This window comes from Rhineura floridana, chromosome 8, assembly GCF_030035675.1.
Source record: "Rhineura floridana isolate rRhiFlo1 chromosome 8, rRhiFlo1.hap2, whole genome shotgun sequence".
In the NCBI taxonomy this organism is placed as follows: domain Eukaryota; kingdom Metazoa; phylum Chordata; class Lepidosauria; order Squamata; family Rhineuridae; genus Rhineura; species Rhineura floridana.
Window position 1 is genome coordinate 18,397,431 of NC_084487.1, and position 27,785 is coordinate 18,425,215.

The following is a 27,785-nucleotide window of genomic DNA, read 5'->3' on the forward strand; positions in this document are numbered from 1 at the left end:
TACACATTTTTGCAAATTTCCTGAATATAATTATTTTCATGAACATATGCCTTTTTGTGCACCCCTTGCCCTAATAAATGCATTTTTGTACACACCACTTGGCTAGAAAACTGCATCGCAAAATTCGGACAAGTGCGAGTTTTGAATGATGGCTGTGTCCCGATATCGTTTCAGGAAAATGCAGATGAGGTTCGCTTGCCTTTAAATGTGAACTGAATCAAATTTCTCCTCTATCCCAAGTCACGACCCTACTTAAGGTAGCTCACACCTTATCACCATTCTCTTTTGCTTTGGTTGTTTTGTTTTTCTTGAAAGAGGAAGAGAAAGAAGGTAAGAATAAAAAAAAGGCTGAAAGAACAACCATTGGAAACTGAGATGATAAAAAAGATGGCAAACTTGCCAAAAGAGAGTCCCACATTCAGAAGTTGGGAGTAAAGGTCCTATGTCTTTAAAGGTTAAAGAATACTGATCTAATCTCATGGTAGATAACCCAGCCTTGCGAAGTTCCCCCTGTTCTACTTGGTCACATCCTCAAGATTACTTCCAACTTTTACTTAACATTCAAGATTACTTAATATAGGTTATACAACCTTTAAGAAGTATTAAACTCAAGAGGAAAATTTGCCACTTGTTTCGGTTTCAAGAAGAACGTTTCAACAGTACCTTGATTTCACAGTTTGCAGGAAATCTCACAACAGTCAGCATCACTGGAAAGAAATTCACAAAGCTGAAGAGCCCAATACTCTTGAGTTTTGAAGAATAAATAATCTATCTTTTCTCTCTTCTCTTTACTTTCTCCCTTTCCAACTCTCTCATAAACTCTGCTTTTCCCGTTTTTCCAGTATTCTCCTGGCAAGACCCCTTCCCCTTGCAAACATAACTGTTGTTATTATTTTTAAAAGATCAACTTTGGCTGCAATCCAATACGTGTCTGCTCAGAAGTAAGCTCCACTGGGTTCAACAGGACTTACTCCCAGGTAAGTGTGTTGCAACTTTCACTGAGAAACCTTTACATGGATGTCACTAATCATTAAACAGACAGGCACAACACTATTCTTTGTAATTTTTTAAAAGAGTAAACAGCAACCTCCAAACCCAGAGCAATCAGAGACAAATCACACTTTTTATATGCAGATTATTTCCATCTTATTCAACTCAGAAATGGAAGTGGAAACCTGGCTGTGCAACAAATTCTGAAAATCTGGTGGTTTCCATAGTAGCAAAGCAAAGTTTTTTTGAAAAAATAAAATAAAAACACATTACATATCTGTGTTATAATTCAGCATGGTGTTGTGTCTAAAGATATATTTATTTTTATACTTATGGCCCACCCTTCATTGGTCAGATGTTTGCATTATCCAGCTCTCATCCCCAGTGGTTGTCAGCCAAACACTCATCCGGGTGCTTCCAGTCCATTCATGTACAGAAGATCCTGAATCAAAACTGGAGAAGCTGATTCACCCATTGGGCAAACTGTCCCGTTTCCACACATTCCAGGGGCAAGTCTTACTCTTCCATCTTGGGCTAACTTTCAAACATCTTCAAGGTCTTGCCCCTCTGGATCCCTAGTACCTTCTTTCTTTGTATGTTGGAGTCCAACAACATCTTGTGGGCCACATGTTAGCCACCCCGATTTATACAGTGTCAACAGTGCGCAAAGTAAGAAGCCACACCCTTTTGCTTCTTTACTTTGTAAATCACTTAGAAGTCTGTTTTGGCATCTATGGTTGTATCTAACGCTAGTTCTACTGCAAGTAAATCCACTGAAACGAATAAACACAACTAACTTAGGTTCATTATGTTCAGTGGGTCTACTCTGGGTAGGACTTAGCTGAATATTACCCACAATCTATCTCTGTTTGTATTGTAGGTCCAGACCTTGGAAAAGTTACTTGTTTGAACTACAACTCCCATCAGCCCAATCCAGTGGCCATGCTGTCTAGGGTTGATGGGAGTTGTAGTTCAAGCAAGTAACTTTTCCAAGCTCTGTGTCGGTCTAACAGCCCAATCCTATGGATATGAACTCAAAAGTAACACCCAGTGAGTTCAGTGAGACTTACTCCAAAGTAAGCATGCTTTGGATTACAGCCTTACAGGACAATCCTAACCATGTCTACTCAGAAGGAAATCCTACTGAACTGAATAGAGCTTTCTCCCAGGAAAGTTGGCTCTGGATTGCAACCTAAGATATTCTGAGCTTGCAAAATGTAGTTATACTGGACCAAAGACGTGCAGCATGAACAGATGGTAATGTTGCAAAGCAACACTGAAGTGCAATACCAGATATCACAAAGATTTCAACAACCTTAAACATTTACAATAACTCCAATGGCACTTTGCTATTGATCAATTAAAAACATGTGACCATGAGTTCTAGGCTTTAGCTCCTCAGACTAGAATGGTAAAAATAGCACTGTTTACATCAAGAGATGCATGAGAAACATACACAGTATGCAGCCTATTATTTGAGACAGAACTTTGTGGGATACATACACAAGAAACAAATAAAACCACTGTGATCTATATGCTTAAAGATGGCCGCATTGAAAAGCTTCAAAATGACTGGATTATAATAATTTAAAATTGAAACAAGGGTTTTCACTGGCTCTCAGTAGGCTGGCAACTGGGTACAATGATCATTCTGCAGACATCGCCACGGATCATAAGAACATAAGAGCCCTGCTGGGTCAGGCCATAGGGCCATCTAGTCCAGTACTCTGTTCTTAAAGTGGACAACCGGAGACCCATGGTAAGCCTGCAAACAGTGGCACCCATTCTGTGGAACTCTCCCCTTTTAACACGAGACATCTGTGAAGCCCATGGGCCCCTGAGCACATGTGCAAACTGGAGAAATGGTCATGGGCGCCACGAACACACAGCACAACCAAGCGCACACCACAGTCTGTTCCACTGGCGACAACAGTATGCTTCTTTCAACCCTTATTTCAGTGGAGGCAGAATAACTCTGCAGACACCAGGGAAGACCTGTGTGGGCACACGTGTGCTTGCAAGCACCACCAGTGCTCTGGGGACAAACGATTCAGGGTAAACATATTAACAATAACACCAACTATTATTATTAGGGCGTTTTAACACCTCACAAGATGAAAACCATAATTAAGCCTTCGGTGAAATGAATATGGCCATGTTCAGAATCTCATCTCTCAGTTTAAAAAGCTGAGACATGAACTAGTGCAGTATAGCACGCATGCAGCTGATTCACTCCTCACTTTGTGCAAGTGGGCAAACATACTAGGCCATCTCCAGTGAACTCAGGGATGGTGAACTTCTTTTTCCAGCCCAAGGGCTTCATTCCCTCATGGGCAATCTTCCTGGGGCTCACATGCTAGTGGTGGGCAGTGCCAGAGACAGATGTAGGCGGAGCAATCAATATAAATTTTTAACTTTGTACAATAGGCTAGTTTCTACACATACTAGCACATCCCCTTCTCTATCCTCTATTTAGACAAGCAAGAGGCATAATCAGTGTCCAAGGCCACATTCCAGCGCAGCAAACATTCTTGAAACACAAAGCAGGGGGAGTGATGGGTGTGGCTTGAAGAGAGCTCCAAGGGGCGGGTAGAGAGATCTGGAGAGCCACATTTGGCCCCTGAGCCTGAGATTTCCCATCCCTAACTAAAGCTTCCCATTACATCCAAATTGGGAAACAATGGTTAATGGCTTCGGAACGGGCCAGGATACTAATCCACAATTTGAATTCACAGGAACATAGGAAGCTGCCTTATTGGTGCATCTAGCTTAGTACTGTCTACACTGACTGGCAGTGGCTCTCCAGGGTTTCAGGCAGAGTGTATCCCATCCTCCCTGGAGATGCTGAGGATCGAATTTGGGGTCTTCTGCATGCAAGGCAGATGCTCTACCACTGAGCTACAGCCCTTGCCATTTGGCTTCATATCTTGGCTTGTTCTGCAGCCTTTAACTGTAGCTTCCCAGTTTGGACTAAATGGAAAAGTATAGCAAACTGCAGACTTCTCAGTTTGTTTTCCAGCTCATGTAAAGAGAGGAGTGGAGTGGTTGCATGCAGGGGCACAAACCTCATTCATATATCAGCTTCCTAAGCTGAGACTGGATTGTCAGAATGTGACCACTGAATAAATCCAAGTTGTGTACCAGGTTTGGCAGAACACATTTTCCAAACACTAATTCACGCCAGCCATAGAAAAGTCTTGCAAAAACTGACCTGAGATCCTCTGGGTCCTCGCTTGTGATCCCATTCAGAATGTCCCATGATCTGCAGAAATATAAGGGAGATTTTAAAATATATTACTATTAAGAACATTTTGTAACGGATCTACTTAAGCATCAGGGGCTTTAGAACTATAAAAACAGAGATTTTTGCCCCAAAGAGCTTACCATTTTTTGGAAACGGGGATTTGAAAATATTTTATAGTGAAAGAAATGACACTAATATATTGTGCTAATATTTTCTAACTGAACTAATATATATTACACTATTAGTATCTGTGTGTTGTATTGCACATTGCTTAATTATTTGATTCTAAAGCCAGTTTGAACATTTTATATAAAGGTGGGGTATAACATTTTTTACTTATTAAAAACCGTTGATATACTGCCTATCAATAAAAATAAAACAAACAGCAAGGTTGCTGAAATACAACTTCTTTAAAATAAATACAATGAACAAAAACAGGAGAAACCACAACTAAGTAAAATGCAGGAAGTCACACTAGCGGGGCCCCGAACGTATGAGTAAAAAAGATGGTGATGTGCTTCTAGCGCTTCTCTAACTTCTGAGTTGAGAGGACGTCACAGCGTGGGCACCAAAACAAAAAAGGTCCTTCCCCTCGTCACTGCCATGTCAACAAATAACAAATATCAGAACTGGTTCATCAGGTGGAGTGGAACCACTGTACTAGCTTCCCAGCAGTTGGGTTGCTGTTGCTTACCAGAAGGTAGAGTGGGAGGGGAGGTCAGTATGGTATAAACATACTGGCAAGTGCATTGAGGTTGGCTCTGCACCAACCTCCCCGCTCACCTGTTGGAAAGCTAGCACAGCAGCTATGGTCCACCCCACAAGTTGCTTTTGGTAAATATTTTTAAAAGTAAACTACTTAACTTTTTTCTTTTTCTTTTTTTAAAAAAACTCTTTACAAATGGATTTTGGGTATGTAATTAGAAACAATGAATTCTGCTACAGGTAGTTTCTTGCAAAATAATATTTGAAAAGACACCATGAACCAGTTACTTGGTACCCATGTACCATTTCTGGCCCATAAATCAATGCTATCTAGAACTTGTTAATGAGTAGTGCTGATGCTGAACACATTTTAAATTTGAATATTTACACACAAGCAACTGCTTATGTGATTGCATTTATACCAGTAGAGCACTCAGTTGTGTGATCTGAGTCTATCTTGTTGACATGGCATGCTTAATAATGCCACAATCTGACCTTAATGTATTTTTGTTTTAGTACGAAGACAGCACACTGAAAGAGAGACCTTTTTTTTTTTACATTTTGTGAAAGATGCAATCAAGAGAGACCCAGGTGAAGTCATTCCAATCATGCATTATCCTCAACAAAGGGTTGTAATATTGTCAGTCCATTTCTCATAGGAGGAACAAGAGGTTCATCTTAAGGACTGATTTGTATATTGTCATATAAGCAAACATTACACAGACACAGCCAAAGCAATTTGTTGTCAACATCCACACAGGCATATGGTTATTCCTGCATGTAAGAGATCAATACAACTACCAGCACAGCTGCATGACACTTTTTGTTAATGTGGCTATCCAAAAGAAATCGTTACTGAGGTCAGAACTCTGGATCATCGTCACATGGTTACATTTCATAGCAGGAGGTCCAAGAGATGGAAAGTGCCATTTGCAACTTGTTAATTATACTTATATTCCATTGGGAAAACCCCTAGTAATACCTTGCCTTCCCAAAAGCATCCTGCTTCTTCAGGTATCTTTGAGTAGGGATGGGGGAATCTGTCAGTTTCATTTTTCTCAGTTTCTCATTTTTCCTGTTTCAACCTCAGTTCTCTACATTTCCAAAACAAAGTCCTTATGAAAATTCAACAGCATTTTAATGCAAATTTCTCCAAATATACATTTTTGTATGCAATTTTGACTAATATGCACATTTGTTTGCAAAGCACATTTCTCTAACACACATTTTTGTATGTTGTTTTCAGGACCATGTGCATTTTTATGCACACATGACCTTACTATATGCATTTTTCTACATATTACCTGGCTAGAGAACTGCACTGCAAAATTCAAAAGGATGACTCTGTTTCGGTTCTTGCATTGGTATAAAAACTGAGGATTAGGTAGATTCAGTTGTGTGAGCTGAATCAATTTTCTTCCCCAACTCTGACTTTTCTCTGGCTAACTGATAGGGCTACAAGCAGGCAGTTCCATATCTGTTTAGTGTCAATAATGCTACAATATCAGGGTCTCCAAGATCTTTCAGTGAGTGCATATGCCTGGTCAACTGGCAGACCACTGAAAGCAAGATGGTTGAAAACATTGTGAGTAAAATGCTTGTGTAAATAAGTGGTCCATGGATATTAACTTCAAATGAGTCTGCCAACTGCGATCCCAGGATTCTCCAGGAAGACCTGGGAAAGACTTGTGTGCAAGATCTTGGAGACGCACTACCAGTCGCTGTAGATTATGCTGATGACCAATGGCCTGACACAAGTTTGATATTGCTGCTTAGGAGCTGGAACATTTTACAGAGCTGTGCAATTTCTCATATTTTTGTGAATAAGATATAAAACTGCATCCTCAGATTCTTTCTTAGATTAAAGACAAAAAGGCCATTGCAATGAACTCTACTAACAATAGATGAGGATGATGATATGTACTTAATGACCAGATGGCTTCTAAGCAGCTATATGCCAACCAAATTCTGGTTGCTATTTCCCAGAGATGTCCATCTCTTGTAACTGACAATATGGTTTCTCACCAATTCTTTGAGGAACCGTCCTATACTCTTTGTTTATGCAAGAGAACAAGATCTTCTTTTTTCTTGAGCCCGTCTCCCTTTGCTCTCACAACATCACTCTAAAGTTTGTTTCCTGAATTTGGAACACATTTCGCAACCAAGAAAAGGGGGGGGAGACTTAAAAAACCCATTGAGAACAATGCTGTTGTTGCTGATGCCAGCAATAAACTTGGCAGTGAATCGCTTGTTCAAAACCGTCATCATAACTCATAGTAGCAAACTGCAGCACCCATATGTCTTCCATTTTGTCCCCCCACCTCCCCCGGAGACAAGCATGTCTTTGTGAAATCTGGCACTGTCATCAGCTTTTGTAGCTGCAAAGCAAACTCTGTAAAATAGCATGCTTTGTCCACATCCTAAGCATGTAATTCCTTACCACCATTTGCGAACATGGTAGGGTAAACCCAATGCCATGGGGCAGAATTTCAGAAACCAATGTACATTTCCAGACTGTTATGGAAGTCAAGCATCACTGCTGGAATCAATCGTTCTGTTTTTCACAACCTTCACCAAAATTCCATTTGCATTAAGCTCATTGCCAAAATGCTGTGCATCACTCCATGCTCATTCATGTCTCAAGTTCACATGACAGTGCTTATTAGTTGCAAAACTCCACACTGGAATACACAAATGACACAATAAATGTGTGAGGTGGTGGTGGGGAGGGAGTCAGCAGTATTTTCATTGCAGTTAGGGGGACCATGTGCCCTACTTCACAGAAGACAGTCCTCTATTTGAAGGACTGTCTGGTCCAAATCTGGTTTAAAGAGAATGATCACATCCACACCGTACATTTAAAGCACACAACTTCCCTCAAAGAATCCAGTGATTGTAGTTTACTCTCCTGAGCTACAATTCCCAGCACCCTCAAACTACAGTTCCCAGGATTCTTTGGGGGAAGCCATGTGCTTTAAATATATGGTGTGGATGTGACCAAGGAACCATAAGAAGGGAGATCAGGGGCCTTGAAGCTGTCGATCAACAGTTAGCACTTGAAGAGCAGGCATATAGGTCACCATCTCTCCTACTATAATGAGACATATTGTGTTTATTTGTTACATGACAGCAAACATTTCTGCATGCATGGATATACATACCTACAAAACCTAGTTCCTCTTTTGATGTGATGCATTTCCTCATTTCTCTCTCTCTCTCTCTCTCTCTGGCAATGTGTAAATGGCAACCCTCATTGTGACCAAGGCTGGCTCCAGATGTCAACCAGGTTGAGGCCTGGCACCAGTGGGCGGCCAGATTGGGCACTGGCTGAGGTCCCTTGTGGCTGAGAGGGGCACCTACTGCTGGGGCTGGGTGGGTGTAGCTTCTGCTCCATGATCAGTGCTAGCATCAGATCATGGAGCATCCATCCTGCTGGTACACATCATGGAGTGGAACCCACCCTCCCAAGCAATCCCTTTTGCTGCTGGCATGAGCATGTTAGCATGCTGTGCGTGCAGACTTGCCATCACCCAAGATGGTGGCAGGGTTGTATTGACGCACCTACCTCCATCTTGGGTGATGGCAGTTGTGTACTGTACACACAGCATGCTAACATGCTGATGCAGCTGAGGCTATTCAAACCCATGACTTTTGAAGGCCCACTGCAGTCTGATATCAAAGGGCTCACTGCAATCTAGTGCTGGCCCTCACGAGGTTGGCCACTTGCTGAACCCCCAACTTCAGCAACGGGGCTACAAAACCACCACCAGCTCCATTCTCATATTGCTTGGAACACCCAAGAAGGTCAGAGGGTTTTACACACAAATATGCATGTGGCACGCTGCCCCTTCAAATATAAAGCCCTCTTATGTGATTGGTCCAGAACTGTCTAGTGCAACTAATATTGGGTCTCCAAGATCTTAACTCCTTCCATTAAGATGTTCAGCCAGTAGGATCTTAACTGCAGATGCCAGCAAGATTTGCACACCAGTCAATCGATCAGTCATCTTCCATTCAATTATTCAATCCTAATTAAATATTGCAAGAATGCAACTTGTCTTTTTATTTACTTTTTTAAAAAAACATTTAAAATATTTAAAGGCTACATTTATGTGTACAGTAGGGCTCCACTCATACGGCAGGTTCCGTTCCAGACTGCCACTGTAAAGCGAAATCCGCTGTAAAGCAGAACGCATTGACTAACATTGACAAAAATGGCACCCGCCGCCCAAAAAATGCCATAAAACCGGAACAAGTGCCGTAGGAGCGGGGCCTTTCTGCAGTTGACAACCGCTGTATCGCTGGAACGCTGTAAAGCAGAGCGCTGCAAAACGGAGCCCTTCTGTAAAAGACAGCTTACATAATCATTGGGTGACTTTATGAGTTCTCATTCATCATCAACAGGGATGCCCATGGAATTTAATTTTTGTGAATTCTGTACAAAGTAGCTTAATCTGCATTTCCCAAACTAATGTGCAAATAAGAACGAAGGTTAGGATTCTGTGCACACTTATCTGGGAGTACAGTCCCATTGAACTCAATGGGACTTAATTCCAAGTCTATATACACAGGATATTTCTATTAGTGTTTTGGTGTAATTCTTGGCTGAAATAAATAAATATTTTAAAATGTGTTTGGAGGGAAAACATGGTTAAAATGTGTATTTTAGGATAAAATAGGTTTTGAAATGCATATTTAAATACAATATTTGTGAGGATTTAAAAAACAACAAATTCACTGATTAATGCAGAAACTGACTGCAGCAGATTTATGGGTGAACACGTGGGAAAGTGACATGGTCCGATTTGTCCATCCCTCCTTAATTTTTGTGCCGAAGAGATAAATTTGACATTTCAGACACAAAGTGCATTGAATGCTAAAGATGCTATGTAAATGTCACAAATTAACAACAAATAATAATGTCACCAAATCATAGAAGAAAATGAGGAACAATATTCATGTGGAAATGATCACTATTCCCTGGATGGGAACAAAAATGTTAAATTCAATGTAATGGGGGGAAAGAATCTCCCCCCTCTGTCCCCCATCCCCAGAATGGTTCTTTAGAATCTGGGATACACAAGAATGTATAAGCAAATGCCCCATCTGTACTGTACATTTAAAGCAGTGTTATACCACTTTAAACAGTCATGGCTTCCCCCAAAGAATCCTGTGGACTATAGCTTGTTATGGATGCTGAGAGTTATTTGGAGACCCCTATTCACTTCACAAAGCTACAAAGCTTTGGAGACCCCTATTCATCTCACAAAGTTTCCCTGGGAAACGGGATTGTTAAACTACTCTGATAATTATAGCTCTCTGAGGGGAATAGAAATCTCCCATCAACTGTCAGAACTCATAACAAACTACAGCTCCCAGGATTCTTTAGGGGAAGCCATGACTGTTTAAAGTTGTACGTTGCTTTAGGTCACATTTGTAAGGAAAGCAACGAATAAATAATAACAATAAAAGTATTGTGTGAATGTGGGCTTAAAAACAGTAATTAGCTTTTGGAAAGTAACACTGAAACTTCATAGATTTTCCCAGAATACAATAACAAGAGCTACAATCCCCAGAGTGGTTTAACAATCAACCCTTTTTCCCAGGGAACTTTGGGAATTGTAGTTCTGTGAGGGGAACTGATGTCTCCTAACAGCTCTCAGCACCCGTACCAGACTACAGTTCCCAGGATTCTTTGGGGGAAGCCATGACTGTTTAAAGTGGTATGGTAGTGCTTTAAAGAAATAGTGCAGATGCGGCCTAACTTTCTAAGTCCAAGAGCAATATATGAAAACAAATTCGTTGAAAGATGGGCAATCTGTTTTTCCTTCTGGAATGAGCAATTTGGTGAGGCTGTGAGACAATAATCATTGTTTTCTTTAGTCTTGTAACATGAAATCAAATTCAGGTGTGTGCGTGTTTCTCCTTCTTTGGTTTAATGACTGTTACTCTTTCTTCTTTTGTTTTATTTTAATTGCTCAATTTAAAAAGAAAATATGAGAAAGAAGAGCCAGCACATGAGAAAAGAGCCTCTGCTTAGGTCCAGCAGTTCATGAGAAACACAGCGCAAACAAGACATGCAAGTATTTGTATGCTTCATGGTGAAGAAATTGTCTCAAGCTCCTCACTGTGATCTCTGTTCCAAGGAAAGTCAAGGGATGAGATCATACTTGGTGTTGGGAGAGAAGAGAGCAAGCAGGGGAGAGAGAAGGGGGAGGGGGGAAGTGTACATATTTTAGGACTTTTCTCATGGCAGCGTATGACCTTTTTATCCTATTTCCAAGACGTAAACTGTGTTTGACTTCAGTAGGAATCCGAGTTCCTGTGCGAGGGGTGTAAGACACCAAGAAACATTTGGAGGAAGAGATGAGTTGTCGGCAGTAAACCATTTGAAGGAGATGCACTACACTAATTGCTCAGCTTATTATTTTCACACACACACATGCCAAACTACATCTGTTTTAAATGGTCTGGATGATGTACAGAGAGCTAGCAGAGTCTAGCGCATTACCCTTCAATCTTTTCTGTCCCAGGACACATCTTTAATTGCAATTTGTTGCATGGGACCCACTTTTCCTTTTTTACTTTCCAAGGCCCCATCTGCACTATGCATTGAAAGCAGTATCGTACCACTCTAAACAGTCATGGCTTCCCTCAAAGAATCCTGGGAAGTGTAGTTTGTTAAGGGTGCTGTTAGGGGACCCCATCCCCCTCACAGAGCTGTAGTTCCCAGAGTCCCCTGGGAAGGAAGTTTGATTATTAAACCATTCTGGCCTGTGGAACTCCATGCCAAAAGAAGCTAGGCAGGATACATCCCTGCTTTGTTTCAGGCATCTTTTAAAAACTGCATCATTCAGACAGCTTTTTGGAATGTGACAATTTTTTTTATCAATCAGTTTTTATTGATAAAGAGCCAGTGCGGTGTAGTGGTTAGAGTGTTGGGCTATGACCTGGGAGACCAGGGTTTGAATCCCCACGCAGCCATGAAGCTCACTGGGTGACCTTGGGCCAGTCGCTGCCTCTCAGCCCCAGAGGAAGGCAATGGTAACCCCCTCTGAATATCACTTACTATGAAAACCCTATTCATAGGGTTGCCGTAAGTAGGGATCAACTTGAAGGCAGCCCATTTGTTTTTGTTTTTATTGATAAATTATTGATTTTATTGTTGTTGTTATAGCATTGTGCTTTTACGTTGTGTGCTGCCTTGTTATATTTTCTATGAAAATGTGGTTTCGAAATATTAAAATAAACAAATAACAGGTCTTTGCTACCTGCACATCACAATGCACATCATAATGAACCAATGTGATGTAGTTGCTAGAGTGTCATTCTAGGACTGAGGAGACACAGGCTCAAATCAACATTTAGTTATGAAGTTCTGTCTCACAGGGTTGTTTTGAGGATAAAATGAGGAGGGGAGAAACATGAGTGAAACATGAATGTCATTGTATAGTAATTATAGCTACTAAGCTTTACTACTGTATTACAATTACATTATGTTTAAAAGGCATTTTGTTAATAGTAACACAAGTCAGAAGATTTTACTTAGTTCAGAGTGGAGTACGATAAACGGAGGGGCAGAATCATTTTGCGGAAACTCAGTGAATGCAATTTGCTCACACTTAGGGTCTGACAGATCTCTAGAATTTGGGCCCAATAAAATATTTTCCTGGGTCAAATTGGAAATGAACCATACTAATTTCATTCTGTTCTGTGCAGGTTTGCTAACTGCAAATCAAATTAAATGCACCTAAGTGAGCTCAAACATACCAAACTGCACACTCATGTACACTCTGGCATTTAAAAAACCAACACTCTTAATGCAGTTGAATACCAAAAACTGCCATATAGCTTTCTTGACTAAGTTACCACAGTAAAAAGGATGTAAAGACTGACGTGTGGACAACACATTTAGTGAAAGGATGAGTTTGGTGATAAATTTACTGGGACTCAAAGTTTCAAGAAAGTATTCAACTGTATGTTTTGTTTAACATAATTTAAAGTATTCTTGTCACCATTGGATAATTTATTAATTGTTGATTTACAGATGTTATTTATTTAATATTTAGAATAATGAATATGAATATTACTTGAATTATTGAATAATGGTTTTCAAAGTATATAGTAGAAATATTTTCTTTTAAATAATAATAATAATAATAACAGCAACAACAATAATAGTATTTATTTATTTTATTTATTCATTTATATTCCACCTTTCCTCCCAGTAGGAGCCAGGGCAGCAAACTAAAACTCTAAAAACACTCTAAATTAGTAAAAAATAGTAATTACTGCTTACTAATTACTACTAGTAGTGGTGGTAGTAATGATAGTAATAGTTACTCAGGTCTTTGGTGGTGCTTATCTGAGTATTTGGTGGTACTCAAATGAGTATTTAATGTATGAGCGTTTGTTTTATTGGTGGCATTTTATCTTGTTAAACCACTTTGATATTTACTGTATTTCTTTTGTATAAAGTGATTAACAATTATAATAGTAACAACATTAACAGTAATCATGTTATTATTAAATGTTGTTATTATTTAATAATAAACAACCAAGTTACTATAAATTATCGGAGGGGGAAAGGCACATTAATTTTTACGAAGCTCAAGTGTATCAAAAGGGGGGGATCATAGAAGCTTAAAATGGCATTTCCAGATGTTACAGTTAGGCGTTTCTCAGTGTTTACTTAATGTTCATACACTGAGCTTGAAAACAGTCAACTGAAGACACCACCCCTTCAATTTGCTGCGCTTGTGAGAGTGGGAGAAAGTGCTGTGGAAATTGTGGCACTTCAAACCTGTTCTTGCATTTGACAAAATGGACCGGGGTTTGGGGCACACAAAAACTCCAGCTAAGCAAACCCCCTGGTCTCTGAGGTGCCCTAAAGTCTTAGAAAGAATCTAAACTAAAAAGCTTGTGGATGTTTGTTTCCTCTCCCTCATCTGTTTCGTCTTTTGCACTCTGGAACCAAGAGTTGTGTTCAGTAAGTCCTACTCAGAGTAGACCCACTGAACCTAAGTTAGTCATGCCTGTTAATTTGAATTGGATCTACTCTGACTAGCATTGAATAGCACCCTCAATCACTGCAAGCATGCTGTCTCCGACACAGAACTCACAGAACTCTTAAAACCACGTTGTAGGTCAGCACGGCATGGATAGCAAAATATGAGAAAAAGGTTGATTCATGACAATAGAAACTCTTGCAGACACCACTAAAAGCAATCTTTGGCTGGTTGCTTTTGTTTTTAAATCAATGGCAGAAGAGTTGTTGTTTCCCCCCCATCTGTCAGAACTAGCAGGGGCCTTGAACGTGCCCATCAGCAACTGGACAAGCAGGTAGTTCAGGAGCACTGGGTAGTACCCGATCACAGACTTACCCGCTATAGCGAGATGCACTGTATCTCTATTTAAAATATAGTAATTGTTTCTAAACACGTATAGGTTAGACCAGCGGTTCCCAAACGTTTGTCTCCACAGACCACTTGAAAATTGCTGATGGTCCTAGAGGACAACTTAATGCTTTTTCTGCAATTGGAATGCACTATGCTAGATGCTTTTTAATTGTGCTTTTATTGCTTCTTATCTTTCTTATACTGTATCTTATGGTATTACAGTTTGCATTCCATTGAACTCAAATGGTAATCCAATAAAATGCAATATAAGGAATAAAAAGAAGCAATAAAAATCAATATAAATATCCGGACATGCCACGGGACCATCTGGATGCAGCAGGTGGTATACGGATCACACTTTGGGAACCTGTGTAATAGAATAAGCAAACGTTATGCAAATTGGCACCCTTTCTTGTCCTCTTTTTTGGTGACACGTTTCCTGGTCTCTTCCCCCGGGCTTCCTCCATTTGCCAGCTTCACCTGGGTTTGCTCTGCCTCCAAGTTATTCATCCAGGATGAGCCTGCACTACCTTCTGAGCATGCTGCTGCTGCTGATTCTCAGCCAGCACCAGAAACTGTCTGTGAGTGTGGGCACCAGGATGGGGAGGGAGGGAAGGCAAAGCTTAACCAAGCCTGGCTGAGTAGAGCTAGGGGAGGGCAGGAGCTGCTGCCACTTCTACCACCCTCTCTTGCAGCAGTTACCAGCAGCCAAGGCAGACCCAGCCTTCCAGAGCCAGCCAGACTGTGTCACTGGCAGAGGCACACAGAGCTGTTGAGTTTCCTCCCTCTCTCCCAGCGGTCTTGTTGCCTGGGCCCACTTCGCCCAGCTGTGGAAGGGCAGATCCAGATCCCAAGCTGGTCCCCCCTGCCCTCAATGGAGTCTCTCTTTGGAAATATTAGGCGCACATTCCATCTGCTGTAGGGCTGAGGGTTGGCAAGTGAAGTGCACTGATTCCTTAAGAGCAACAAGAAAAACAATCCTTCGGGCTGCCAGCATGAATTCTAAGGCTTTAGAACCTCCCTGCCCCTGTCTTCAGGGCCTTGGAAAACAGTGTTGATGACAATCTAATGCAAACGTAGTATAGAGAGGTATGCATCTCGCCACCGCAGATGTGAAGTGGCTCTTCAAGGTCTCAGACAGATAAAGGTCTTTCCCATCACCTCTATGGTCCCTCATTCACTATTTCCCAGTCTCAATAGAGGAGCAGTCCTACTACAAGGCCTAAAATTTGATAGTTGCTTGCCAACTTGTTTTAAACCCTGAATGGGAATGGGATAAATCTCACAGTACACTCAGTTTAAATGTACTCTTGGGGTATTCCCTGCTAAGTACTTTCTATTTTGGTCTGTTCACTTCATGTTCAGCCAGCAATATTGCATCACTCATTGGAATGGGGAGAGTCTTGTCTCTCCAGCACTCAATCTCAATTAAAACTACCAAATTAATTAGCACTCTGCATTTGTCCAATGCAACATGAAGCAGCTGGCTGGGTGTACCATTGGCCAAAACAAAACTGAATCCTCTGAGACAGAACCAATAAGATTAGTCCCATGATCCACCTCGAGGGCAACACATTTCTTCTTCACCTTCTCCAGCAGCTGTTTCCAGTTTCCCAACTCCATGGGCTAAATAAAAACCCTTATTCAGAGGGGTTCTAATTGTGTTGAATCTACCATCAGGTGGGGAACTGGAGGCCCAGAGGCCAAATGTGGCCTTCCAAGCCTCTCTAACTGTCCAATGGGACTCTTCTCATGCCGCGCCCTTCACCAGCCCTGCTTTTCACACTCCTTGAGAGTTTTTGCATGACTGAAATGCACCCCTGAACTCTGATTCTCTCTTTTGCTTGCCTGGATGGAGGATAGGGAGGGCTGTGTAACAGTGTGTAAAAACAAACCTACTGTACAATGATAATTTTTGCATGTATTGCTCTGCCCACTTTTGCGTCTGGCTCCTTTCTCCATTGGCATTTGGCCCCTGAAAGATTGTCCAGAAGGGAATGCGGCCCTCACACTGTGAATATCATTGGCAACTGGGATCATCCCTCTGCACTCTGGAATAAGAGCCTGTACATGCATGTCCAATCTGCTCAATTGTTATCCCATAACATTATTGGGGGATAATGAGTGCACAGATCAGAGCTATGTGTGTTCTGGGTGTGGCAGCCTCTATTCCAATGTGATGTCAAAGCACGGCTGGCCCTACCATTAGGCAGAGTGTGATGTGGCTGCCACAGGTAACATATGTTGGGGGGCTGGGAAGCAGCAGCAAGGTGATGGATGACATAACTATGTGTCCTACACAACATCTGCCCTCTGCTCCCTAAGCTAACCTGCTGCCCTCAGGTGTGGTGGAATATGCTATTCCATCCCTACTGTTGAAGAGGAGAGTTCAAGAAGTCTGCAAAGTTCTGTTTATTATCATGATCACCATTACTATTATTTCTGGATTTTGAACATGCACCAATGCCGCTGGGAGCAATCATCAGGAGATTTGGGCTGCAGTGCCATCAATATGCAGATGACACGCAGCTCTATCTCTCATTTAAATCTTCACCGAGGTTGGCTGTAGAAACCATGTCCAAGTGCCTGGACTCGGTGAGTGACTGGATGGGAAGGAACAAGCTGAAGCTGAATCCTGACAAAACCGAGGTACTGTTTGTGGGAGACAAGGGAAGGCTGGGGGATGTGGACCTGGTGTTCAATGGGGTACGATTGCCCCTAAAGGACCAGGTCCGCAGCCTGGGGGTCATTCTTGACTCCCAGCTGTCCATGGAGGCTCAAGTCTCGGCTGTGAGCAGGGCAGCGCTGTATCAACTGCATCTGATACGGAGGCTGCGCCCCTACCTTCCCAACCATTTGCTCCCACCGGTGGTACATGCCCTGGTCACCTCTCGCCTAGACTACTGTAATGCGCTCTACGTGGGGTTACCCTCGGAAACGGTCCGGAAATTGCAACTGGTACAGGATGCAGCGGCTCATATGATCAAGGGTAGCCACCGACAAGATCATATTACTCCAGTTTTGAAGGAGTTACATTGGTTACCAGTTGTTTACCGGGCCCAATTCAAGGTGTTGGTTTTGACCTTTAAAACCCTATACGGTTTGGGCCCAGTTTATCTGAAGGAGCGCCTCCAGCACCGTCAGGGATGCCGCTCGACAAGATCAACCTCTCAAGACCTTCTCTCGATCCCACCGGTTAAATCAGCTAGGCTGGTGAGGACCAGAGAGAGGGCTTTCTCAATATTGGCCCCACCCTATGGAACTCCCTCCCAAATGATCTCCGACATGCCCCCTCTATGATGAGCTTCCGACGGACTTTAAAGGCCTGGCTCTTCAGGCAGGCTTTTGGGATGGGTTGAAACTTTTACTGTATGTTTTAATATTTTAATGTTTATGGTATGCTTAATGTCTAATGTATTATTCTGTTTTGTACGTCGCCCAGAGTGGCTGGGTAACCAGCCAGATGGGCAACTAATAAATCCAAGAATAAATAAAATAAATAAATAAAACACAGTTACACAGCAGACTTCACAGAACTGCATACAGCAGGAATGGGGAACCTATGGCCCTCTAGATGTTGTTGGACACACACTTCCATCACCCCCAGCAAGCATGGCCAATTGTCAGGGGTGATGGGAGTTGGAGTCAAGCAACATCTGGAGGACTGTCGGTTCTCCACCCCTCCCCTGGCCCTCAGCAATCCTCAGGGTTGGGGAAACCCCATCTAACACCTGGATTTCAGTACAGACCCAGCCTTGCCACAACAGCAACTTTCTTAACATTTCAGCAGCACAATCTGATAGGTAGCAGTGGGGGAGGAATTTGATTCAGCTCACATTTAAAGAAGAAATTACCTAATTTGCACATTCCAAAACAATCTGCAAACCAAAAGACAGCCATCCTTTAAAATTCTCACTTCTCTGATTTTTTGCAATGATGCAGTACTCCAGCCAAGTAATGTTTACAAAAATGCATATATGAGGGCAGTGCTTCCCAACCTTTAAGAGTACAGGACCCCCTTTGTAAGCTCAAAAGGTTTTGTGACACCCCCCCCATGCTAATGGTAATTTTAGTCTCTGTTAATTGGGAAAAAAAAGGTGCATGGCAAAATCACATCTCCAAATATCCCTTTCCATCAAAAGCTCCCTGCAGACAGGGAGGTGTTGCTTTCTTTTCTTAATGCAAAGGTCCAATCAAATTGGTATACCCCTCCCCACCCACAGCCTAAAGGTGTACAGTCCTGTCTCCCAACACCAGTGTTGGAATAAGATCCAGGTTCAAATCCCCATCCAGCCATGACGCCCACTGGGTGACCTTGGACCAGACACAGTCTCTAGCCTGACCTATCTCACAGGGTCTGTGTGAGGATAAAATGGAAAGGGGGGGCGAACCACGTGCACCACTTTGAGCAACTTGGAGGAAGCTGGGATATAAATGCAATAATCATTATTTAAATAAATACATTTCAGCTGCAGTATGTGGACCCCAACCTCAGCTAACCTGCTGAGCTTTTAAAAACAATAATAATAATAATAATAAAGAAGCAGCCATGTGGTAGTAGTGAGGGTGCTAGATTGTGAATACAAAAGGGTGGATAGATTGAGGAAGGAGTTTAGTGCTTTTAGGCCTTGAGATGACCATCAGAACTGATTACTTGGTTAGCATGCACTTGGGGAATGAGAGCAGAGCAGAAGATAGATCAGCGCATGCACACACACAAACACACCTGCCTCTTCTGAAAGCATCTACAAGCATGTATGCATTCAGGCATGTATGCATTCAGGGAGGGGGGAAGCCTTCAACTGCCGCAGTGTTTTGGAGAGAGAGGTTGGGGGGGTGGACTGTAGGTGGAAGAAGGGGGGATGCTGGCGCACACATTTGGCCTCAGAGATGGGAGATGAACAGGTCCTGAGCATCCTCACTGCTCCTTGGTTACATCTGGGCCAAAGGTGAGATCTGGACGGCCTCACAAATAAGAATATTTTTTAAAAGGAGGTGGCAGCGAAGCAGAAGCCAAGAAAAGCCGGCAGGCTGGTTGCCAGGTCTGGCCTCCAAGAGGTCTTCTGTATCTTTAAAAGTTGGGCAGGGAGAAGGGAGAAGTCCACCTTGTGGTTTTTCTCATTACAGAGTTGCAAGAACACCTGCACTTGGCTGACTTTCTCTTCTCCTAAAGATACAGGATCAGTCTCAGGCCATGAACCTGGCAACCCTAGATGTTACTGTTTTAACTGCTTTGTAAAAACTGTTCTAATTGCCATGCTTTTTACCTGGCTAGTTTCATTGTATATTTTAATGAAGGAAGTGTTAATATTCTGATCGAATTGTTATTGTGTATATTAATTATGTATGTATTTTATAATTGATATCATAGTTGTAAATGCTTAGAAGCCATTTTGGCATATAAGTGGTAAATAATAATAATAATAATAATAATAATAATAATAATAATAATAATAATAATAATAATAATAATAATAATAATAATAATAATAATAATGCATGTGTTAGTGAAAATAACATACAAAAGTGCATTATTTTAGGGAACATTACTTTGCAAAAATGTGTGTATTAGGCAAAACTGTGTCTATTAGGAGAAATTTACATGAAAATGCTGAACTGAACCTAAGATGCGGAAAAAATGATAAACTGGACAGATGCACCAAGCCCTATTTCTAGGCAGCTTCCTTCAAACAATGGCAATCTCACCTGCACCCAGGGTCAGGTTTGGAGTGTTCTGATGTTGCTGTTTTACCCATGCTGCACCTCAATTCTCTTCACAGTGACATTTTTAACTGGTTGAGTCTTCCAGAAAAACAACAACAAAAGAACACGGAGAACTTCTTGGTACTGATATCAAATGAAAACATCCCTGTCGAAAGAGAAAATCAAACGCCAGGCATGCCCAACCTCAGCAGAATTCTTTCACCTCAGAGCAACAGATCACCAAACTGCCAGTACTGAAAGGCAGGGCTTTTTTTCCTTCAGACAATCGGCCAGTTAGGTCTCCACAGGGACAAAACTGTGGGCTCATCTACATGGTGATTTAGTGTGTTTGGTACTACTCACATCCCCTTTTAACTCACATGGTTCACATGACGTTACCAGCAAGCAGACGCTATCATGCAGTTTCCCCCCGGTAAATCCGTATTAACCCAATCTGCTGATCATACAAAAAGGGAAGGGGAAAGTGTCTCAGCTGTGCTGCACTGCACTCCTTGTAGGTTCTTTGCACCAATGTTTTTTAGTGGGCAGGTGAATCATCTTTTTCAGCTGTTCCCTTGTGTGTAGAGTAATGCAAGGCGGGGGGAGGTGGCAGGATTGGCAAAGTGGGGGGGTGTTCCAGAGACTGTGAGGTTTTATGGCAGAAGGTTAAGGAGGGAGCCGGTTGAGGCTGGAGGGTGTGTGTGCAGATGAGTATGGTGGGGTGGGGTTCACAATGGAGCTTTCCCATGGGGGGCATTCTGGAAAAAGGGGATCTGTTGTGATGTAATGGGGGCACGGAGGAGGCAGCCCCTCCCATGTAAGATCAGGAGGGCATTTCTGTTGCAGAGAGGCGGCTGTACCCATGGGGGCCCTCAGGCTGGTGGAGCAGGGGGTGGGAGAGAGTTTTTGTTGCGGAGAGGGGGCTGTGCCTGTGGTGGGCACTCGGGCTAGCAGAGCAGGGGGTGGGATGTCCTCTGCCCCCTCTGGAGCTGCCCCTTTGTGATGCAAACGTCACTTGGGCTCTTCTCCCCACGAAGGACCCCCGAGTGTGTCTGGGGTTCCTAACAAAAGCCTCTTTTTTGCGGGGAAGACAGTTCTTGCAGGGTTGCTGGAAGAGGTGGAGGGTGGCATGCTGGTCCCTTCCATTCTCCGGGCAGGTGAGCCGGCTGGCTGCTGCGTGGTGGGGAGATGGAGGGTGGCTTCACCCTTTGGGGATCCCTTGGGGTTGGACCCCCAGGCAGGCAGGTCGGGTTGGGGACCTGCTTTGGGGCACCTTGGTCCCACTGGCAACCCCCCCTGGCGATCTCCCCTGGACAGAAGGCATGCATCCTGGGCCACACACACCCACTTTCCCAGTTTTTCTCCGTCAGCCTTTTGCCCGGGATGCTTTCATAGCACCTGCTGACTGCAAAAGCTGCTACAACCACCGGCTACTTTCCCACTCACTCACTCACTCACTCACTCGCTCACTCTCCCCCATCCGCCTTTCACTCAGGCTTGGACAATGGAAAGGGGAGAGGGGGTGTCTAGTCAGTTTCATTGTTTCTTGTAAATTGCACGCCAAGGCGCTCTCCCCACTTCAGCCCAAACAGTCAGGGAGGGAGTAAAAATGTAAAATTAGAGGGCGGGGCCATAAGGAAGCAGCGACACAAATCCTTCCCAGAGAAATGCCTACTTGTGTGAATGGAAAACAATGGATTTGAAGCTGCCCTTGAACACGAAGTGCGGACCTTGCAGATCTATTATGATGGTAACAGTAGTGTATTTGCTATGAAGAAAGGTTTCCATGTGGATAATCCACCACTGTCATTTGCACCAAGCACTTCCTCCTCCAAACACATTCGTTGCCCTCAGTAGATTCCAACCCAGCTGGATTGCGCAGTTCATAGGTATCAACAGATACATGTCTAGAGCCCAAATATGAGATCTGCACTAACGGAAACAACAAGTCAACACCCTCTCCGCTTCCTTCCTAGTACTGAGATGAAGCTCAAGTGAAGACTGCTGTTGGTCACATTAAAAATAGACTAACGGTTTGTAGCCAAAGATCTGCACTGGATGTTTCAAACCAATGTGCAATTCCCCCAACTCTGCAGCTTTCAAGTTTAGCACCTCTGCCCATCCTCTCCATTCCCCTTCCAGACCCCATGCTCCAGCCCTCCCCAGTACCCTCACTCCTATTTATTCATCATTTATAAAATGCTCCAAACATAGGCCTCAAATACCTGAAAGACCGCCTCCTTCCCTACAGAATCTTTCAGATATTAATATTTGCAGAGAGGGCCTTCTTGGTAGATACATTGCCTTGGAAGTTTGCAGAAGTCCTAGTGGACTTACCTAAGCATGGGTGGTGGGTGGCAGTAGCTTAAAGCCACCAGCTGAACAATAGCTGTATACTTATTTATTTATTTATTTAATTTCATTTATAAACCGCCCTTAGCCAATGGCTCCCTGGGCGGTGTACAACATTATTTGAAGGCAACCCTCTCAAACCAGGGTTTGGGAACACTAATCTGAGATAGCCATGGTGGACATTGAAAATCCTGTCTGGTTCAACCAATATGGATACAAAATCATATCCCCTCCCACCTCTTTATAGTGGGACCAGCTCCCAGTTTGAAAATCCTGAGCATAAATAATAAACTAGATCAGTGGTTCCCAACCTGGGGGCCATGAACCCCGGAGGGGGCACAAAGTAATCCAAAGGGGGCCGTGAACAGTAAAGAAATGAATTATTTATTATTATTTTTAAAAAGTCTTCACTCCCTGGACACTGTCTGCTTCTCACTGCCGCTGCAGATGACACCTCCCCCTTGCTCCAAACGAGAGGGGACGACTTTCACTGAAGAGCCAGAGTGTCTTTCAGGCACACCAAGGGCAGGCATCTGCCTATAAAATGCATGGCAAATGCCAAAGGAGGCTGAGGGTGGAGCTACCAGGAAGAAGAGGGGATTACTATCACTGACTCCCATCTCCTCGCACTGCCGCTGCTGACTACGCCTTTGTTCAGAATGAGAGGAGAGGGCTTTTTGCAGAGCAAAAAGAAGCAAGGCTGCAAGCAAAGGCTCCTTTCCCCCTTCCTTCCTGGCAAGCAACCTGCCTCCCTTGGGGGAGGGCTCACAAAAAAAATTTTTAGCTTATAAAGGGGGTCCCATACTCATAAAGGTTGGGAACCACTGGACTAGATCTTCTATGCCATCCGTGCCGCATGGGTTCTTCCTTTACTGGCATGTAGTTTTCAAACTTTGGACACAATACATCCCTTCTGGGGGTACAGAGCTGTGCCACAAATGATGGCATTCCCATAAAGAGATCCGCTGATCCCTCCCACCATCACAGCCAGTGGATTGTATTCAAGTAACTCCTACTCAGAGTAGACCCACTGAAACTAATGAACCTAAGTTAGCTAGGTGTCTGCTAACTTCAATGTGTCTACTTTGAATGGGACTAGTATTGAATCCCACCCAGTGTGTGTTAACGCAGGGCACACTGCAGTGCTCCCAGCCATTCCCATAAACATGATGACCACCCATCTTTCACAAGGGTATCAAGAGGCCCTATCTTCTTTAGGCCTCCAAAGTGCAGGTAATTCACCCTCTTTGTGAGTTGAGCTCATGGGAAGAGATAGACTATGCCCATCATCATCATCATCTTCATCGGTTGCTTTTTTACATAAAAGTGTCTCGAAGCAACTTACATAATAAAAAATCCAATTACAAAAACATCAAAATCAAAAGTAACAAGAGTAATACAACAAGACCAAAAGTGCTCATCCAGAAGTACAGGATATATAAAAGGAAAATCCTACCCACACCACTTAAAAGGATGAGCACACAAAGACAAAGTTACCTTCCCAACTAAGAACCAAAGGCCTGAGTAAATAAAAATGTTTTTTTTTTTTAATAATTTTTATTCAGATTTTCATAAAACATACAAGACAAAATCATAAAACATTCAAAGACAAAAAACAAAATCAAAAATAGTTAAACAAAAAGAAAAAAAAAAAAAAAGAAAAATAAAAAATAAAGAGTAAAATATTGACTTCCCATTTGTCAAAGATCAAATCAGTTATAAGTCTATAATATATAACAATCCTGTCTCTTAAGTCATATTATAAAATCACTTTCCTCCAGTAGTTATCTTACTTAATCATCAAATCTCATAAACATTACTTTATTCTTTCCACAAAAAGTCAAAGAGAGGTTTCAATTCTTTAAGAAATATATCTATCAATTTTTTTTTCCAGATAAGCATATCGATTAATCCATCTCATTACTAATTATGATAATCTTATTGTCATAACCATAGTCAAAATAAACATTTCAATTAATCCATCACATCAGAATCTGTTAGGTTCAGTAATTTCAGTAGCCATTGTTCTATTATCTCTATTAGTTCCATTTTCCATCTTCCATCTTCAGTAGTCTTGTTAAGTCCAGTAATTTCAATATCCAATCTTCCATTATCAGTATTCCATAATAATCTTGCTGTCAAAGCCATAGTCATATAGTAAGAGTCTGATGGGAATTACCTCTATCCCAAATATTTTCTTGCCATCCATTCTGAATAGGTTGCTGAAATACTGCTGTAAAATCATATCTCTGTTCTTTTTTTCAAAATACACTGGGTCATCTCTTAAAAGTTTTTCCATTGTCACATGGCTGCAGTTAATTCCATAGATTTTCTCTATATTGGGCTCCATCACATCATTCCAGTCCAGAAGATTATCCATGCCATTGATAACTTTATCTCTAGAATCTTCATTAATTTCTTCAGAGATAACATTGAGTTCCAAACAATAAATTTTATTTCTAAAGTCCATAGACTCCAAATCTTGTTCCTGTTCCACATTTGTTCCAATCTCCGGGATCTCCTCTCTCACAGGGACCCCTATTCCAGTCTCCAGGGTCTCCTCTCTCACAGGGACCCCTGTTCCAATCTCCGGGGTCTCCTCTCTCACAGGGACCCCTTCCAGGGTCACCTCTCTCACAGGGACCCTTATATCTTTAATCTCCTGCTTCATTTTACTCAATTCAATTTTCGTTATCTCAATCTCATCCATTATTTTCTGAAACATAGTTATTTCCAGATTCTCAGCCACTTTCTTAATTGCCATTTTAAAAGAAAAATATAGGAAAACCACTTCTTATTTCAGCAACAATTGGGTTAATACTCCAAACTTGGTGACATCACAGTATAAACAGAGCAGACAGCCTTATCTCTCCAATAGTTAAGTAAACAAAATGCAGTTCCCAGGATCGAAACAATTAATGGCAATCGTCAAGAAACAGATTCGTCAAAATAAAATAGACCAAAAAGAGAGTAGTCTCAAAACAGTATAATATTTTTCAAAATAAAAATCTGGAATAGAAATCCCTCTTCTGTGTATATCTTTAGAATGCAAATCCAGGACAGCTTTTTGCAACAAAAACAGAGATAAGCTATTAATTAGTGCGTAGCAGAGAGAAGTTATGGCTCCCCAGTGAGATGTCAAAAACCGATCAATCTGGCAAATCTCTTTTAAACAGCAACAATTTAAGTCAAGTAAAAGAAAAATATAGAAAGAAGGGTGCTTGCCTGTTAGTGCGTTCTCTCTTAGAAGATAAGATGAACGTTCGCTTTAACAGATAGAGCTTGCTGTTGAAAATCCGTCCCACCTTCGTCGGCTGGACCTCGTCCCATAAATTAATGAGATCTGGTCGTCCCAACAAAAATAGGCTTTGAGGTTAATCTCTTCGTTTCTCCCTACCCGGGAGAAGTTTAATCAGTCAAAAAAAAAAGAAAAAACTGACTGATATATCTGAATAAGCTTCTTTTGAGGCAGGAGCCCGTCTCAAAAGCAGGCACAGGCTAAGTCACCCTTCCCCAGTAAATAAAAATGTTTTTGCCGGTGACCTGAAAAGAGACAACAATGGTACCAGGCGTGCTTCCCTGGAGAGAACATTCCATGGGCAGGGGGCCCCTATTGAAAAGGTCCCTTCTCGTGTTGCCACCCTTTGCAACTCCCTTAGAGAAGGCACAGAGAAGGGCCTCAGATGATGAACGCAGTGTTCATTTGTCAGTGAATCTGATGTCTTTAATATCACTAGCATTTAGTAGTGCACCCATCAACTACTATCCATATCAAGGGTGGGGAACCCTTAACCCTCCAGATGTGGCTAAACTACAACTCCCGTCAGCCCCAGCCAGCATGGCCATGGGGCAGGAATGATGGGAGTTGTAGTCCAGCAACATATGGAGGGCCACAGGTTCCCCATCCCTGGTTTACATAAACATATGCATGTGCACACACATATATTTTCTCCTATGAATTTTCACTCCTTCTAATACGGACCTTAGTGCTCCCGTGTCAACAGGACTGAAGCCAAAATGAAACCACTTACAAACAAGGAGGTGTCAGCATGCTCGGTGAAACCCCAAGGTATGCAGAAGGTTGTTTTAAAAAAAAAAAATCCAACCCCAAAGGGGCAAACAAAACAAAACAACCGAATGAGGACTGAACATGGGCTTTTCAGTGATCAGGAGCCATGGAATGTTGAACATCAGTTGGAAAAGAAAAATGGAAAGCCAAAGCAGGCTGAGGAGAGTGGAATGGCCTGTTTTAGTCCCTTACCACTTGTAGTAAGTAAACTGGCTGACTGGCAGACACAATGTCCGAGAGCACTCCTGTAAGAGGTTGAAGATACACTGCAACATTTTGTTACAGGTCCAACATGTGTGCATGTGTGTGTAATTTTAAAAAACACATCAATATACAAAACACTTTACTTAGTATTTCTGAATTTGGTGTCAGCAAATTCCAAAAACTTCCACCAACATTTCCACTTGCCATTTTCAAAAGCAGCACAGTGATCAGAGCAGTAAGCAAAAATATCTGGTTGACCACTCTATTTTGCTACCTTAAACACTACTGTTCTGCAGTGGCGTCCAAACAGAGGGCAGCCTCTTAATGCAAACAGGATGCCTTTTGGATGGAGAGAGCAGAAAAAAGAAGAGTGAAATTCAGCAGGGCTGGCTTCAGTGTGCCCACATCCAAGATAAATATTGAAGCTTTCCCTTTCTCTCAGATGTCAGGCATTCAGACGTCCCACCACTCTTGTTACTCAATTAGAAGGTTTAATGGAGACATATTTTAAATCAATCCAGAAGTTCCACGCAAACCCTAAAGTGAGGATTATCAAAGAGTTCAATCAACTCAAGCGGCACGATTATTGGCCGTGACTTGGAGTTTTCAGTCCTGTTATTAAAATGCCACTGAAAAGGCTACTTAATAGAGGAGTTATTATAATCACATGCTTCAAAAGAACATTTTCTCACAAATCACAACCCAAATCCTAGAACTAAGGATGTATGTTTGGAGCCACACTCGTCAAGATTAAATTTAATTCAGTTCACATTAGTTTTAATTTCCCTCATTGCACCAGTGCTACTCTTAGGACAGAGGTAGTCAATGTTGTGCCCTCCAAATGTTATTGGGTCTACAATATTCCCGACCTTTGGCTCAGGTGGTGGGAGTTGTAATCAAACATCAAATCAGACCACTGGTCCATTTAGCTCAGTATTGTCTTACACCAGGGGTGGGCAATCTTTCTTCTGTCAAGAGTTGCATTCCTTCAGGGTAAAATGCTGGGCAGCGCAAGAGCCAACAATGGGCGCAGCCAGAGCCAACAATGGGCGCAGCCAAAGACGAAAGTGTTCTGGACTAACTAATTTGGAAAAAAGACTGCCCCGATTCAATTTCCACC

General features: G+C 42.3%; 1 protein-coding gene across 3 annotated transcripts in view; it reads right to left on the reverse strand.

Annotated features, from left to right (window-relative positions):
- The window catches only part of PDE3A (phosphodiesterase 3A), a 437,665-nt gene that overhangs the window by 169,642 nt on the left and 240,238 nt on the right, over positions 1-27,785 (reverse strand). For all 3 annotated transcript variants that reach the window (XM_061638443.1, XM_061638444.1, XM_061638446.1), the window contains exon 2: positions 4,202-4,252. In XM_061638443.1, coding sequence (XP_061494427.1) covers positions 4,202-4,252 — 51 coding nt within the window. The remainder of the gene's footprint in view (positions 1-4,201; positions 4,253-27,785) is intronic.